The sequence below is a fragment of the Ctenocephalides felis genome, unplaced genomic scaffold (genome assembly GCF_003426905.1).
Source record: "Ctenocephalides felis isolate EL2017-DRISC unplaced genomic scaffold, ASM342690v1 CF-g0.4_SCAFFOLD_01604, whole genome shotgun sequence".
Lineage (NCBI taxonomy): Eukaryota > Metazoa > Arthropoda > Insecta > Siphonaptera > Pulicidae > Ctenocephalides > Ctenocephalides felis.
This window is the reverse complement of record NW_020537758.1, coordinates 41,335,232-41,350,551: the sequence shown is the minus strand read 5'-3', so window position 1 is coordinate 41,350,551 and position 15,320 is coordinate 41,335,232. Positions and strand designations below refer to the sequence as shown.

Below are 15,320 nucleotides of genomic sequence, written 5' to 3'. Positions count from 1 at the left end.
TCAGCATTCCTCAGCAACATTCCGCAAGAACTCTTCCTTATATACATAGATTGTTCTTTTACTATTAGTATAAAATAGCATAATAGTTGCATTTTATTTTGTATAGGGAAGTTGGTGGCTCTCTCATCACCTAGTTGTTAGAAATAGTGTCCCGGCTCGAACAGATAGAGTTCACATCGGTTTTCACTTCTTGGTGGAAATATAGATAACAATATGTTTCCAAGTGAAATTAGCCCTTACTTGACATTGCTGCATTAATAAAAAATTTATTAGTAGGTATAAAAAAAAATTGTAATAATAAATTCATCACATAGACCACCGTTTGGGTTGTCATCCATAATATGCGATGCAGTTTATGAAGACAGCTAGACAGCACAATAGTTCATAGAACTCTTCAAGTTCTGATTGCTGCTAAAAATTTATATTTATACTAACAATAAGATCGTAAGTCAATATTTGACATATGAAATATTTCTAATAATTAGTCGATATATGTATTATGTATAAAATTTAAAAATCTGGAAATAATGAATTGACTTCAAAGCAACATCAGGCGATAACAGCGCATTAACACAATAACCAGATAAATGAACGTTTATTCGGTTCTTTAAATGCGTCACACGCTGTTGTCATATTTCTCGGATTATCGCTTTTTTATTTTTTTACACGGATTTATAGAATGAAGGTGCTTTATTTGATCGACGTTTTTCAAATACCCACTGAATCACAAATTGTTGTCGCATACTACAACATTTACCTTAATATTAATTCAACTCTAAAGTTGGTTTGAGGAATGCTCAACTCTAGCCAACAGCAAAAATAATGTTTGCTCTATTGAACAAATGTTATAAATCAATTCTCAAGACAGGATATGTTTCACTAACAAATACGCTTTTTTGAATTCTATAACAATCTGTCGATATTCATATTCAATAACATACGAGCGGATATACCAGTTCCAGCTACTGACACAGACAATAGAATCTTAAAATAAACTCATAACAAGAGGCTCATGTGAACAATTATTGTTGTAAACATTTGTTTCAAATTAATTATAAATATTGCTTCAAATCAGCATTCCGGGGATGTGGCTCCGATTGCAAATTTATCACAATCGAATCGAATCGAATTATTTAAGAATTGTTTCTCAGTAGTGTACAAGTGCTTTAATTGGACACACGTTAAAATTTGCACACATTTTTGGGCTGATTTAATCTCTTGAGAATAATTTGTTGATTTAATTAAAAATGCATGGTATTAACCATGAAATAAATATTTTAAGCAAAATTAATATTTTTAACAAGTTACCAAGATTTTGAAGTCAAGGGTTGAAAGAGTTCACTCGCGCTAATTCTGAACTTGGCGATATCTACAAAAATAAATCTGCTTGGAGCAGTAAGTATCTAAACTAATTTATTTGAGAATTCTCTACGCAGAAGTTACATGATTTTTATGCATATATTAAAAATTTATTAGTATATAATTTGTGAAAAAAAGGATAGTTAAATTTTTAATAGTATTTTAATAAAACAATGTACGAGTTCGATCTTACATTTTTTAATATGAACTTGGAATGTTTTGATATTTTTGTAAAGAATAATTTATATATTATTCAGCAAGGAGGTTATATTTACGATACAGTACAGAGCAAATGGACCTCATATAGAATGCATATTTTTTTAACAAATCTATTTAAAAAATTATTGGTCTTATGTTATATTTTATAATTTATAATTATAAAATATTATAGAACATATTATTATAACTTATAATTATATGTTCTTAGTCTTATTTTTTTGGTTGGAACCTACGCTGTTTTTCTAGTTATTTAATTAATTTTGTAAACATTTAGTAAAATAATAATTATTAAACAATTTAATTTTTTTGAAAAAACTTCGTGTTTAGTTGATCTTTTTATCAATTATATTTATTTTGCTTTTTAACATCCCGTAGGGTAAGTTATAGTAATCGCAAAAAAATCGAAAATGAAAATTTTTATATATCTTTACTTTTCAAAACCCTCAGAACATTTTGGCATACCTTAAAAAAAATGGATGTATGTGTGTATATGTGTGTGTGCGGATACAAATTTTTGTCGACGGTTTCGGGAACGCGGTTCAGCCGATTTCATTTATTCAAAAAACATTCGATTGCTATTGATAAGGAGACGTGCTGATTAGTTTTTGGCATAGGCAGGTATAGTCGTTTCGAAGATACGGGGAAAAAAGTGCAACAAACGGTTACTCAATTTTTAAGAGAACGGAGCGTCCGATTTTAATAATTAAAAAAACATTTTATTTGTATTGACAAGATGAAGAACTGAATAAATTTTTATGAAGGCTGGTTTAGCGGTTTCGGAGAAATAGCGAAAAAGTAAAAAAAAAATGCCATTTGGCGGTCAAAAATCATCTTTAGACATATGCACATCAAATGATCAGATATTTTATAGAGATTTTAACAATAAGTATAAATTTTGTTTTCATTTCTATGTGTTCCGTACCAATGGTTATCAGTTAGACGGCGACGCGGCGCTTACGCGCTTCAATTTTTGTCATTTAGTTTATATTAATTTATTATATTCAATTTTAGGGAAATTAGTTTATATTAATTGCATTCATATATTCAATCGAGTAATAGACTGGATATAAAATCTGGTACTATAGGTTTCTCATTTTACCATTTTCGTCAAACTTTCAGTTAAAAACTGATGTTTTTATATATTTTTTAATTTACTTAAATATAATTAAATTTGTATAACATCGAACTGGACTATTATATTCCTACAATTTTCTAATAATTTTCAAGTTTTTTGGATTGTGGTTACAAATTACTCTACTCTAGACACTAAATGTAAACACCAGCCAGTTCTTCTTCAGTTATCAATGAAGTATATTGTTTTTAATGCTTTGAATATTTTATTCCAAATGTTATTATCGTTTTCCACAATATAATACAATATATTTTATATTTATATAATGTAATGCCACTCATTATATATTAGAAATATTTTGATTTTTTCGCTTAAAACATCTTATACTGAAAGATCGTCGCTGTCTACCCACATCACAATACGCATTTTGAACTTCTACTACACATGAATAATTTAATATCTGTCGATATACATTCAGTTACTGAGGGCATATCTTATTTTTCTAAAACGGAACTTGAAAGGAAAAGAAACCTTTGCAAAGTAGGTATAAAGACGGGCATGTCAACAACGAATTTGTGATGATTCGATGAAACTTTTTTGCTGCCATTTGATTTACTGAAAAAACTCGAGCAGAAAAGCTTTGCTTATTTCAATCATGAATTTAAAATTAAATGTAAAGAAATCAGTTAAATGCGTTCACATTAAAATTACAGAAAATGTTGGGTAACTGTTATATAATTAAATTTTTACGATCTTCGAATAGTGAAACACAAACCCATAGTTAATTAAGTAAATAAAGTAGTATCTGAACGATTGTAAATCCACCTATTGGTCACATGATTTTTCCTTAATGAAACGAATAAAATCAAATTAAGGATGTCTTAAAATCTACAGAATATGAAGCAATTATAAAGGAAAATATGTTCAACACTTATTTCACGTATTTACTCATTAGTGTTTACCTGTTAGTATTTTTGCAATGATTCAAAATATTTTACCAGTTCTTGTGTATAGAAATAATCAGCAAATTGCATATTATGGTGTTTTCTTTAGTAGTAATATTTCATATCGTTAATCTCAATATCTACAGAATATAATGTTTTTAAAAGAGAAAAATAATTATTTCCTCACATATTTACTCATAAGTGTTTACATGCTAATATCTTTTTGCAATGATTAAATATATTTTGTTTTTGTGCATACAGATAATTTTCAAAATACTGCATATAATATTGATGTTTTCAGTAACAATCTATAACATGTAAAAACTTATAATAATTAATATTAAGTATGATTCGGATTTACTTTTATACCAACTTCTTGTTTATAATTAAGCCACGTGCAGTGTCTTTATTATCTGATATTATGCCGTTTCTCTGATTAACATAATATATTCAATTTATAAATCATTAATAACAATCAGCAATAAACTATTGATTTGTTTATAATCAGACAAGCAGTCGGGCATTGAAATATTGCATTTTGAATATATTAATAATTCAGAGTTTAACAGTTTTCTATATTTAGAGCTATTAAATTTTTTCTTAAGCAAACAATAAGTTTGGGTTTTTATTTACGTAATATTTAGCAGGACGTTTTTCTTTAAGAAAATTTAATTAAAACTAATGATGAACCAGTATGAGCTGAACGTAAGTGGTCACATAATTTGAAAAAATGTAATTTTTTGCATTTGATTTTTACAATATTTGTGGAAAAAATTAACATTTATAAATTATTATTCAAATCATAATTCTATTAGAAGCAGGGTAGACAGATATTTTCACAAGCTTTGCTGTTCGCTCAAATTACAGTTTTTTATATTTGACGTTTATATTCTCATCCTAAAAAACAGCTCGAGCTTTTTGCCTTTTGATCGTGAGAAATAAGCAATGTAGAAAATGCATCGTCTAATATAGAGTCAGTAAAACGGGTTGTTTTTGTCACAAATATTTAAAAAAAATATATAATTAATAATTGGGTCACGATAATATGGTAATAAATAATGGCTTTTAAATTAATCAACAATAAATAATTTTTTAATTATTGTAGGCATTCGTTTTTTAACCCTTTCTCTACGAGTGTCGTTCATGGACGACACCGAACGGGTGTCGTCCATGGTTGACATGTTCTGTGTTGGTCTTTCCTTTAAGATTTATCACTATGAGTAAACTATTGGTAATTCTAATTTCTATTGTAATTTTTAGTTTATTTAGCGCACTTTTCAATTTCTCAACTCATTTTTATTGATGATTGAAATATCTTAAAACATATCGTTGTCCGTTCAAGTTGCCAATCGTCTGCATTATCCTTGATCCAACATTTTTTGATTAGGCTCTTACATTAGTTACATTAATTAGCAATGTAGATTTTAGCTAGTTTTTTTTTTAATCTTTTTCGTAAGATTTTCGTATTTACTACTTGGTCGTTATATCTTATGCCTCATTTTCTTTCACATTTTTAACTTTTCGTAGGGTAAGTTCTAATCGCAAAAAATCGAAAATGAAATTTTTTATATATCTTTACGTTTGAAAGATTTCTGAATATTTTGACATACCTTAGAAAAAATGGATGTATATGTGTGTGTTTGCGGATACAAATTTTCGTCGATGATTTCGGGAACATCGATCAACCGATTTGAATAATTGAGAAAACATTCGATTCGTATAGATAAGGAGACGTTCTGATTAGTTTTTGGCGAAGGCAGGTCTAGCCGTTTCGAAGAAACGGGGCAATTTTAATAATTCAAAAAACATTTTACTTGTATTGGCAAGATGAAGAACTGATTAAAATTTTGGGAAGGCGGTTCAGCGGTTATGGACTCTCAATAAAAATTAGTTAAAAAATAATGTTATTTGGCGGTCAAAAATGTTAATTGGACAAATGTACATCAAATTATCAGATATTTTATAGAGATTTTAATAATGTGTACACATGTTGTGTAAATTTTTTTGGGTTCCATACCAAGATTTTTAATTACGGTGTGGGAAGTTCCAGCAATTTGCCTAAAGGCACAATGCTATGTACCCCACTAGTTACTTGTCTTTCGGATCCTCGTATAGAGTTGAGTACTCTTTACGAAGCAAAGTTGCGTTTAACCTATTTCCTTAAGTCATGGTTAAGCTTGATTTTAAAAATTTGCTGCCAATTTGTTTGAGTATTTTCGAAAATTGAATTCTATTTTGGACTACGTGCTTGGACTATTGTAGTATCTGCTGATCGAAGTATATCATTCCATTAGTCTAAAACGAGATAGTAAAGTGAATCTATTCCCTGCCGGCCGGCTGTTTTCCATATGTACTTTGCGCAAGGCCCGCACGCGCACACGTTTCGTCGATTTGAAATGCATTCCCTTCCTCGCCACATTTATTTATCGCACCGAGAATCGAACTGAGTTGAGAATTAATACAAATAAACCGAGAGACGCCACTTTTGGCTGTAGTGGTTTCCGAGATACTCTCGAATTCGTGCGTGTGTAAATAAATGCATCGACTAATATAAGCAAAGCAAATAACTAAAGCATGGGCCACATGAATAGCTTATTTATGAACGAAACAAGAGTTATATTTTCATATAATTCAATATAAATATAAAATGTTGTACGGATCTAGCTATAAAATCACAATCTTAAAATGTCTTATCGAAATCTATGGCTCATTGGATCTAATATGATGAACGTGGATTGAAAGTTGTGTAATTTTATGGGAGTAATAACTTAGCTACTAGGTGTTCAAAACATTTGTTTAATCTCTATATTCTACTATCTGCAAACTAATTAAAATATTAATAATTTATCATTTTTTAACTTAATATTCCATTATTAGATCGAATATATTTTTTGCCATTTCTTGCGGTAATACTTTGCGTTGCATACTTTTTTTTCTGGGCTAAAAATTGTCTTAAAATCTACAGAATATAAAGCATTTAAATGTGAAAATAAGTTAAACATAAGTGTTTCATGAATTTCTCTTAAGTGTTTACAAGCTAGTATTTTTTGCAAGGATTCAAAATATTTTGCAGTTCTTTTGTATATTTTGTAAATAAGACATTAAAGTCTTGATTAACAAAATTAAATTATAACAAAAAAAAGTTCTTGCGTATAGAATGATCAGCAAATTATATATTATGGTGTTGTCTTTTGCAGTAATTTGTAATATTTCATATCGTTAATCTCAATACCTACATAATATATTTCAATTTACCAATGGTGTTTTGTTCATTTATTTAAAAAAAAGGTCAAATATTGTTAGTAACGAGAGTTTCAATATTTGAATAAATACATAGTCATCTTAAAAAAATGAATGAAGTATTGTAAATTATTTCAAATTTTTGTAATGGTATTACATTAGGTTGACAACTAAGCGCGGTTTTCAACACATCTTTTGTAAGTGCTGAAAATTTGGTTTCAATTTAACTTTTAGGTTTAGTCGCGGTCCAAATGTAAAACATTTTCTTAATGGATAGTATGCAATTTAAATGTTCATCCGTAAAAAATCGTTTTTTGGTCGATTGTATTATATATTTTATATACAGTGTTATCTCTGTAAAAATGTACCCATGAAATTTATATTTTGCATTGGTTGAGTAATGTAGCTATTATTTCGTAAAATCCAATTATAATGAAAAATATGATATTGGCCTCCTGGCTTTATCCAGGGTTTACTCCGCCTATGAGGAAAAAAGCACCAGGTGACAAGTAAAACATATTTATACAAAGATGAATTAGCTGTAGGTTTTACTGAACTTAGTCAGATGTTTGTTTGATATGTGTTATTTGTTGTGATAGGATTGGTTTGGTCTCCACAATATTATTGTACTTAAGTCAAATTGGACCGTTGTGCTCCATTCTACCTTACATATAAATCAGATTTAGAAAATTTGTTTAAATGTATTAACTTCCCGTAGGGTAAGTTATAGTAATCGCAAAAATATTGTAAATGAAAATGTTTGCATATCTGTACGTTTCAAAAGTTTCTGAACATTTTGGCATACCTTAGAAAAAATCGATGTATGTGTGTTATAGTAATCGATACAAATTTTCGTCGACTATTTCGGAATCACGGTTCAACCGATCTCATTTATTCAAAAGTTTTTAAGAGAACGAGCGTCCGATTTTAATAATTCAAACAACATTTTACTTATATTGACAAAATGAAGAACTGATAAAATATTTAGGAAGGCAGGTTCAGCGGTTTCGGAGATCTATTTAGCTTCAGCTTTTTATGACATTACTGAATTTTCTCAATTTGATTTCAATAACTATTTTCTTGCATAATCCTTATCCTTTATCTATGTAGTCTGACCATTTGATCGCCTGTACAACCATATTTTTTTAAATTTTTTTTATTGCTATTTTATTAATTTAACTTTTTACGGTTTTAAATGAGTATAACTTTCAACCTTGTGCAAGAATTTTGAGCTTGACTGGTGGTCAAATAGACATTAATATGATGAACTAGATGATGAACATTGTATTTAATGTTCGAATGCTTTTTTTCAGCTCTTTTTTTTCAGAAACGAAATTCGTGCAGCTGCTATGATTATTATAAAATTACTATCCCTTTAATATTAACTATGAATAAGCTTGACAAGAGCCTGAAATAATCACTATCATTATTGATTACGGCTTGCTTATGAATAAATAAATAATTAAATGAATATTTAGAAAAAAAGTCATTTTGAGGTCAAAAATGATTATTAGACATTAAATTATCAGATATTTTATGGAGATTTTAATAATGTGTATCCATTTTTTTCCATTTCTATGGGTTTCGTAACATTGTTTGTCCGTTAGACAGCGATACAACGCTTTAATAATTTGAGAAAAAATCTAAATTTTCAAAGTGAAATCATTTTTTTCTAAAAGTTTTTTTTTCCAAAATATTTTTTTCAAAAATTTAAAATTTCTCAAAAATCTGTTTTTTTCCAAGTTTAAAACATATTTAATTTTAAAAAATTAATTTTTAGTACGGGAAGTTCTAGCAATTTGACTTAAGGCACGATGCCATACACCACCAAATATGAATATAGAAAAATCGGATTTAGAAAATTTGTTTACATTTATTCCCTATAACGTAGCGATAGATTCACATTAAACATTATATTTATACATAATTAAAATAGCAACAAATGATTAGAGAAATATTCTATTACTATGTTGCATGCAGCCCGACCTTTACCATCGGTCCGTCCCTACATGCACAGAAATGCGTCGACGCACGCACCAACACACTTGCAGCGCCGTCGTTCTCTTTGCGTTTGTACTTTATCACAGTATCCTCTACTTGACTCTACCAGTCCACAGTCGGTAACACTAACACGGTCCCTCAGTGTCACTCAGACGATGCAACTGTGAAGACCTTCGAATAATCATACAAAAGTACATAAATGCACCGAGGGCCTAGATCCTTCTTTTCTTCAGCCGGACACCGTTACAATTCTAATTCACACCGACTCACTAATGTGATTAAATGCATGCGCGTTTGGAAGACGGCCGACGATATCAGTGATAGCAAAGTGTTGTATTGCAGTGCCCTGGTGCATTTCCTTATTATTATACACGGGACTGATCATTTCTGCGCTAAGTTCTTGTATTTGTTGTTCCTGGTTATGTGCACCATACTTAACTCCATGAATGATGAATAATTGCTGAGAAATTAATAAAGTGATATTTATTTTCAAAAGTGATATTAAAATAATTGTGTTATTCCATTACGGTTGTTATATTTTCAATATTATAATTTAGTTTTTGGGTAATGATAAGATATTTTTAATTGAATTTCAATGATAAAATTGATAAATATTAATTTAAGGACTATTTTAAAATTTACTGTTATCAGTGATATATTTTCAGTGCAATATAAAATATTCAGCTAATCAGTACATAATTAGACAATAAATTAATTGTGTTTTAATTTTCATATACTAGATAATTTATAATCGAAATTGTGCAGTGAAGTGCATTAATAAACTCTGTCACCGAACTTCTTTATAAGATTGGTCATCTAAATTCACCAATTCTTTTACAAGTGATTTTCAAATTCAACTAATTTTTTTGTGTTTTCATTTGTTTTATCAAATATAGTGCTAAATGAGGACGTTTGTTGATAATTGTTTAAATTATTAATAAGTGTCAGTATAATAATTAAAACACAGTCAAAATGAGGGAACAAGTCAGAATGCGATACAGGAGCTACGGTTACCATCCTGGTATGTTTATTTTTTCACGTACAGTAGAACCTCGATTATCCGGACTAATTGTCGATAGGCATCCGGATAATCGAAAATCCGGATAATCCAAATTATGAAGAATAATGTTTTGTTTATCAAAAATAACAAATGCATACATCGATATCAACAAAAATCGATGTTTATTAGAAAATTAACACTTACATATTTTCTTAGATTACATTATACATATTATATTAATCATGAGGTAAAATAATCAGGTGGTACGTAAAGTATCAATGAAGAAGAAAAGGTGCTTACAAATAATTTGTTGATCGTTTTTGTAAAAACCAACAATATAGAGCTTCTTCTAAGAGTTCATTTTTCGGTCTCTTCACCATTTTCCGATTTTCACTACCCTCTTTACTATCTAACTTGCAAGTGTACAAAAAGACAAAATTGAGAATGTATTAATGTATAATGTATATATGTATGCACATCAGAATATGCAAGTTCCGGATAATCGCGAATCCGTATAACCGAGGTCCGGATAATCCAGGTTCTACTGTACCATTGAATGTGAATTGAAAGCTTTTACTGAAAAGCACCTGTTGCATTGAGAATCTTGATGAAAAGCTCTACTTTATTTTGCTCAATATCGATCGGTTTTTTGCGTGGAAATGCTAACACTGGAGAATGCAAGAGAAAATTAATTATGACTAATTATTATAGATAATGGCTTTATTGTTGGCTCGGAATTTCTGATGGATGCTTTGAAATTAGAATTCAACAAATGATTGAAATTTTGAATATTGCACATTAATCTGATATTTTCTAAAGAATGAAGATCGTTTTCTCGATATTGTCTATTTTCATTTCCGTTTATGTTCTAAAAGCTTTGCTTAATAACTCCGGATAATTACCGGTGAGAAATGATACAGAGTTTTGCAACCTTGGTAGCAAAACCTAAAGGAATCTATCGATAAAAACTTAATTTGAGCATTATATTTATTTTGCGTATTTAAAATAATTTTCATGTAACCAAAAGATTATTATTTCGCATATGTTTTTATATAAAATCGCATTAAAATATTTGTATATTTTTTTTTGTTTTTTAAAATATGTTGCTTTTATCAACAATAAATAAAATAAAATCAGTCAATTTTTGTAAATTATTTTTTGGATCATAAATATTATTTTAGATCATGAATATGAACTGAATCTTGAAATGTAAATCAACTACCAAATAAATAAAGATCAGTTAGATTTTATACTGTTAGTTTATCATTGACTTAAGATAACAGGAGATAAGATAAGATAAGATAGAGTATGATAAATATGACATATTTTATAGCAATGCCACGTTATCTTTTATGTTTATTTGATGTATCGAACATTGCGCACTTTGGGAACATAAATATCGAAGTGAAATAAGAAATAATACTTTGATATGGGAATTTAAAACTGATGACATAAATATTTATGAACTACGAATTAAGATTTTTTAGCAACTTGATTTTTCGTGTTTTTAATACTATTTTATGTTCTGCTCGCATTCCTAGAACCAAAGTAGTATTTTAACTCATGAATGTATGTACATATATGATGAATGTGAATTCCAAGCATGTGTTTTTTAATCATTTTAATATGTCGTTGATACCAAAGTGCAAACTAGTTGCAATAAATCACTGATGTTTGACCCATTTTAAGATTCAAAACAGACACAATAAAATATGCAATCTTAAATCGATTATTGATTATTATTTCTATTTATATAAACATAGATAATCAATATGAAGTTGATATGAAAAATTATATCTTGATATGCTGCGGAATGCATAATATTCACATTGTATACTATGTACGGATAAATCGTCATCTGATATGAAATTTTAGCGAGTACCACATACGATTAATAATATTTACAGTTTTAATTGCGATTGGTATTTAAAAAGTAGTTCAGTCAATGAAGGACATGTAATAAAAATATTGCTCTAGATAATTTATTATTCTACCATTGCATTTAAACTAAATAGTCCTGCCTAAAAATTAATCTGTCATTTACATGTTTTAGAATTTAAATTTAGTAAACTGCTGCTGGATTATTAATCAAGAAATATTTCTAAATTCTAAAATATTGTTGGTTTATTATTTCTGGTTTATGTATCTGTTAAAATAAATTATTAATATCAAGCTATTTGTTTTTAAATTTCATTTTTATAGCAGAGTGCTTGCAAATATCTTAACTGTTATATAAAATATATAACAGTCAATCTGGATTTTATTCAGTTTTCATAAGTATTATACTTGTAGTCATTTTATTTATTTGTTTGTAGATCATTGTTGTTCTTTAAGGCTTGATGTATTACGGCGTTTGCCAAAGTTCAAATTTATTGAATATTGCCAATAAATATCATTGTATATTTAACTTTTTTACTAATAAAAGTATATTTTATTTTCTCTACGTTTTGCAATAGAGTTTGCTTAAAAGAAATATCAGTTTTTGATTTTTTCCTCATTATTTTTCACTAATACATACTATTTCCAACAATTTTAATGAAGTTTATAGAGTACAGGAATAAATTTTTAATCTTCTAGAAACATCTGATTAATTGTAATTCATATTTTCTCAATTGATCAGAGATAATTTCATCATATAATTTTTCATGAATTGAAACTTATAATAAAATTGTAATTCCTTGTAATTTTATAGCCTTATGACTGTTTATTTTTCCACTTGAAAATTTTATAACCTAAATGAAATATGATTTTCAACCATGCAGCTAAGTCAGCATCTAGGCTTTTAATATTTCTCATAGTTAGATAATTTCTTGAAAAGTGTCAGGGATGGAGGACAATTTTGGATGATACATATATTTATATTGAAATAATACATGTTTAATATATTTGCTTAATTAACCTAATAATATTTGAACTTTATAGATCCTAAAAACTTATTATTTGGTATATATGTGACCTTAAATTTTTTCTGCAAACATATTTTTTCATAAGATTTTATTATCTTACTCTTGTATATAAAATTAATCCGATAGTTGTTGATGCATGATACAGAAGTTTTTTTTTTATATATATTAAAGATTATTTGTTTTTATAGATCTTTATGCAAACTCAATGATATTATGATGATTATATTATTCTTATTATTAGATTCATAGTTCTAAAATTAATTCTTTTGAGCATGTTTGTTGAGGCTATTCGAGAAAACAATTTTAATTTATGATTTAATTTCTTTGTTTTAAATTTTTGCTTACATTTTATTACATATAACAATTCTGGAAATAAAAATAAAGGAGCAATTATATCTATGAACATTATTATTGCAATAATTATTCTTCAAAGTGCAAAAAACATTTTAATACGGTTTTATCCATTTCTTCAGAGTTCTTTTCATTAGGTTCTTTTTGATTATATAATAAACACTCTGATAATAGCTTTTTAACCCTTATAGCTCGAGGATATATTACGAGGAAGTAATAAAAATGTCACCATTCTTGGCTTCCTGCGCAGAATTGCTCACTTTTACGCACGTTTTATAGAGATTCTAAACATTTTCGTACTAAAAGTGCAATCGTAATAACTATTCGAACTAATATATTTATAATATATTGTAGTAAAATACAAATATTTGATCATCTATTCTATATATAAAAGCAATTTTTTCTTAATTAAACTTCTATTATTTTTTATTCGTTTTATTATTTATTGTGTAATATAATATTTGTTTCAATTCGTTCTTGTTCAATATAACGTGAAAAAAAGTATAAAACCAATACGTTTCTAGATTAAATGAGTCTTTGGCTTTTACTTTCTTATTCTTTTAGAAATATTTATGGGAACAAAAGTGGTGTTTATAAATACTCTCAACCACCGTTTCAAGTAGTCATTAATAGTTGAATGTAATACATTTGATGTACTAGTGAGTTTGTATAAATATTTTTATAGATTTTTAGTATGTGGTGCATTTGTGGTACCAGCCAAGTAGAAATTTTAGTATCTAGTTTTGATGTTTTGATTATCTCACTTTGTGTATTTAACGGTTAATTTCTTCGTATCTTTAATTTTTAGTAAAATTGTATAATATTATGAAAATATAGTTTACTGCACTTGAACTTTTTTCTTGATTTTTATTCTCAAGCATTGCTATATCAATTCTCGTATAATGACTATAAAGTGGAATGGAAAATTATACAATAAAATTATTTTTTTCTTGTAGAAATATATTAAATCCCGTGTATTATTTTAATACACAACAAATTATTACAGATAATCTTCATCTCATATATAAAAATGTAATTCAATATTATGTTAGATTCGCTAAAACTCGAAAACGGCTGAGCCGATTTGGCCAGTTTGTCTTGAAATATTCGTGCAAATCTATAGGTTGTGGGAAAGGTGAGAAATTATTTCAAAATCGCCTAGAAACCTAGCATATTACCAATTTACTTTTTTTGTTAAGCGTAATTTAATATGAAACATTGCATGCGGCTCATTGACAGATTATTCAATCAAATTTAATAGGATATTTTAAATGAATATTATTTATTGTAAGTAGTTTTATTTATACGCAAAAACATTACTAAACGGGTTGCCAGTGAAATGACAATATTTGGATTCTTTAGAAATTATACAAATATCTTATATGGTGAAACAACATTTGTCGGGTCAGCTAGTTAAACATAAATGTTTTACTTTGGAAATATAATACGGAATAACCACGGAATTGAGTTAAAATTAATGTTTTACCTAAATGTTGAGAACATTTGGCCAAGTCCTTTCTCCTGTCTCTAAGCGTATATTGCGCAGGAAAGCAACAAATTGAAATAAATGTGATGGCGACATTACTACGAGGAACAAACACGACTATTATGTAAATATTTTGTACATTTGAATGAACAAAATACTCTATGAACAGTCATGTAAATGAACCTGCATGATTATTCAAGAACTTGTCATTATTTTAACGAGATTGACAGAGCATTGTACTCTTTAGTTTTAGAGAAAAATATTATTTTCTTCTCCAGCTTTTTATCGATTCTATTTTAAAAAAATCTTATGTATCTTATTAATATTTCTGAAATTGTGCACACTGCGATTATTATATATAGACCATAAATGAAACGCTTTTCCTTTGATGTTTTCATGTCTTTCTGACACAGTTGCTCTGATTGTCCAGTATGACTGAAACGCGAGTAAATATTTTTGTATACCATAGCAATGTCAAAAAATACATTTAATAAAAACATTCTACGTTGTTCTACTACAATGAATGATGCGATTAGCCATAATGTAAATATGAACAAGCCCAAAACACGTCGAGTAGTCTGCATAAAAAGCTTTTTTATAACCAGACGGGTGAATAACCGTAATATAGCTATAAATGTCTGAAAAATGTGGATCTAACTTTTATTTACAATATGTTTATGAACATACGATATATATATATATATATATATATATATATATATATATATAAAGTATAGAGGAA

The 15,320-nt window shown here is 27.9% G+C and overlaps 2 protein-coding genes across 3 annotated transcripts in view; both read left to right on the top strand.

Moving 5' to 3' along the window:
* Positions 1 to 4,818, top strand: part of LOC113373786 (nuclear factor of activated T-cells 5-like) — a 312,371-nt gene extending 307,553 nt beyond the window's left edge. Inside the window, exon 9 of the mRNA XM_026614060.1 lies at positions 4,700 to 4,818. Coding sequence (XP_026469845.1) covers positions 4,700 to 4,818 — 119 coding nt within the window. The remainder of the gene's footprint in view (positions 1 to 4,699) is intronic.
* Positions 4,819 to 9,779: 4,961 nt separating this feature from the next.
* The window catches only part of LOC113373225 (nuclear factor of activated T-cells 5-like), a 41,818-nt gene continuing 36,277 nt past the window's right edge, over positions 9,780 to 15,320 (top strand). For both annotated transcript variants that reach the window (XM_026613530.1, XM_026613529.1), the window contains exon 1: positions 9,780 to 9,856. In XM_026613530.1, coding sequence (XP_026469315.1) covers positions 9,808 to 9,856 — 49 coding nt within the window. In that variant the 5' untranslated portion in view covers positions 9,780 to 9,807. The remainder of the gene's footprint in view (positions 9,857 to 15,320) is intronic.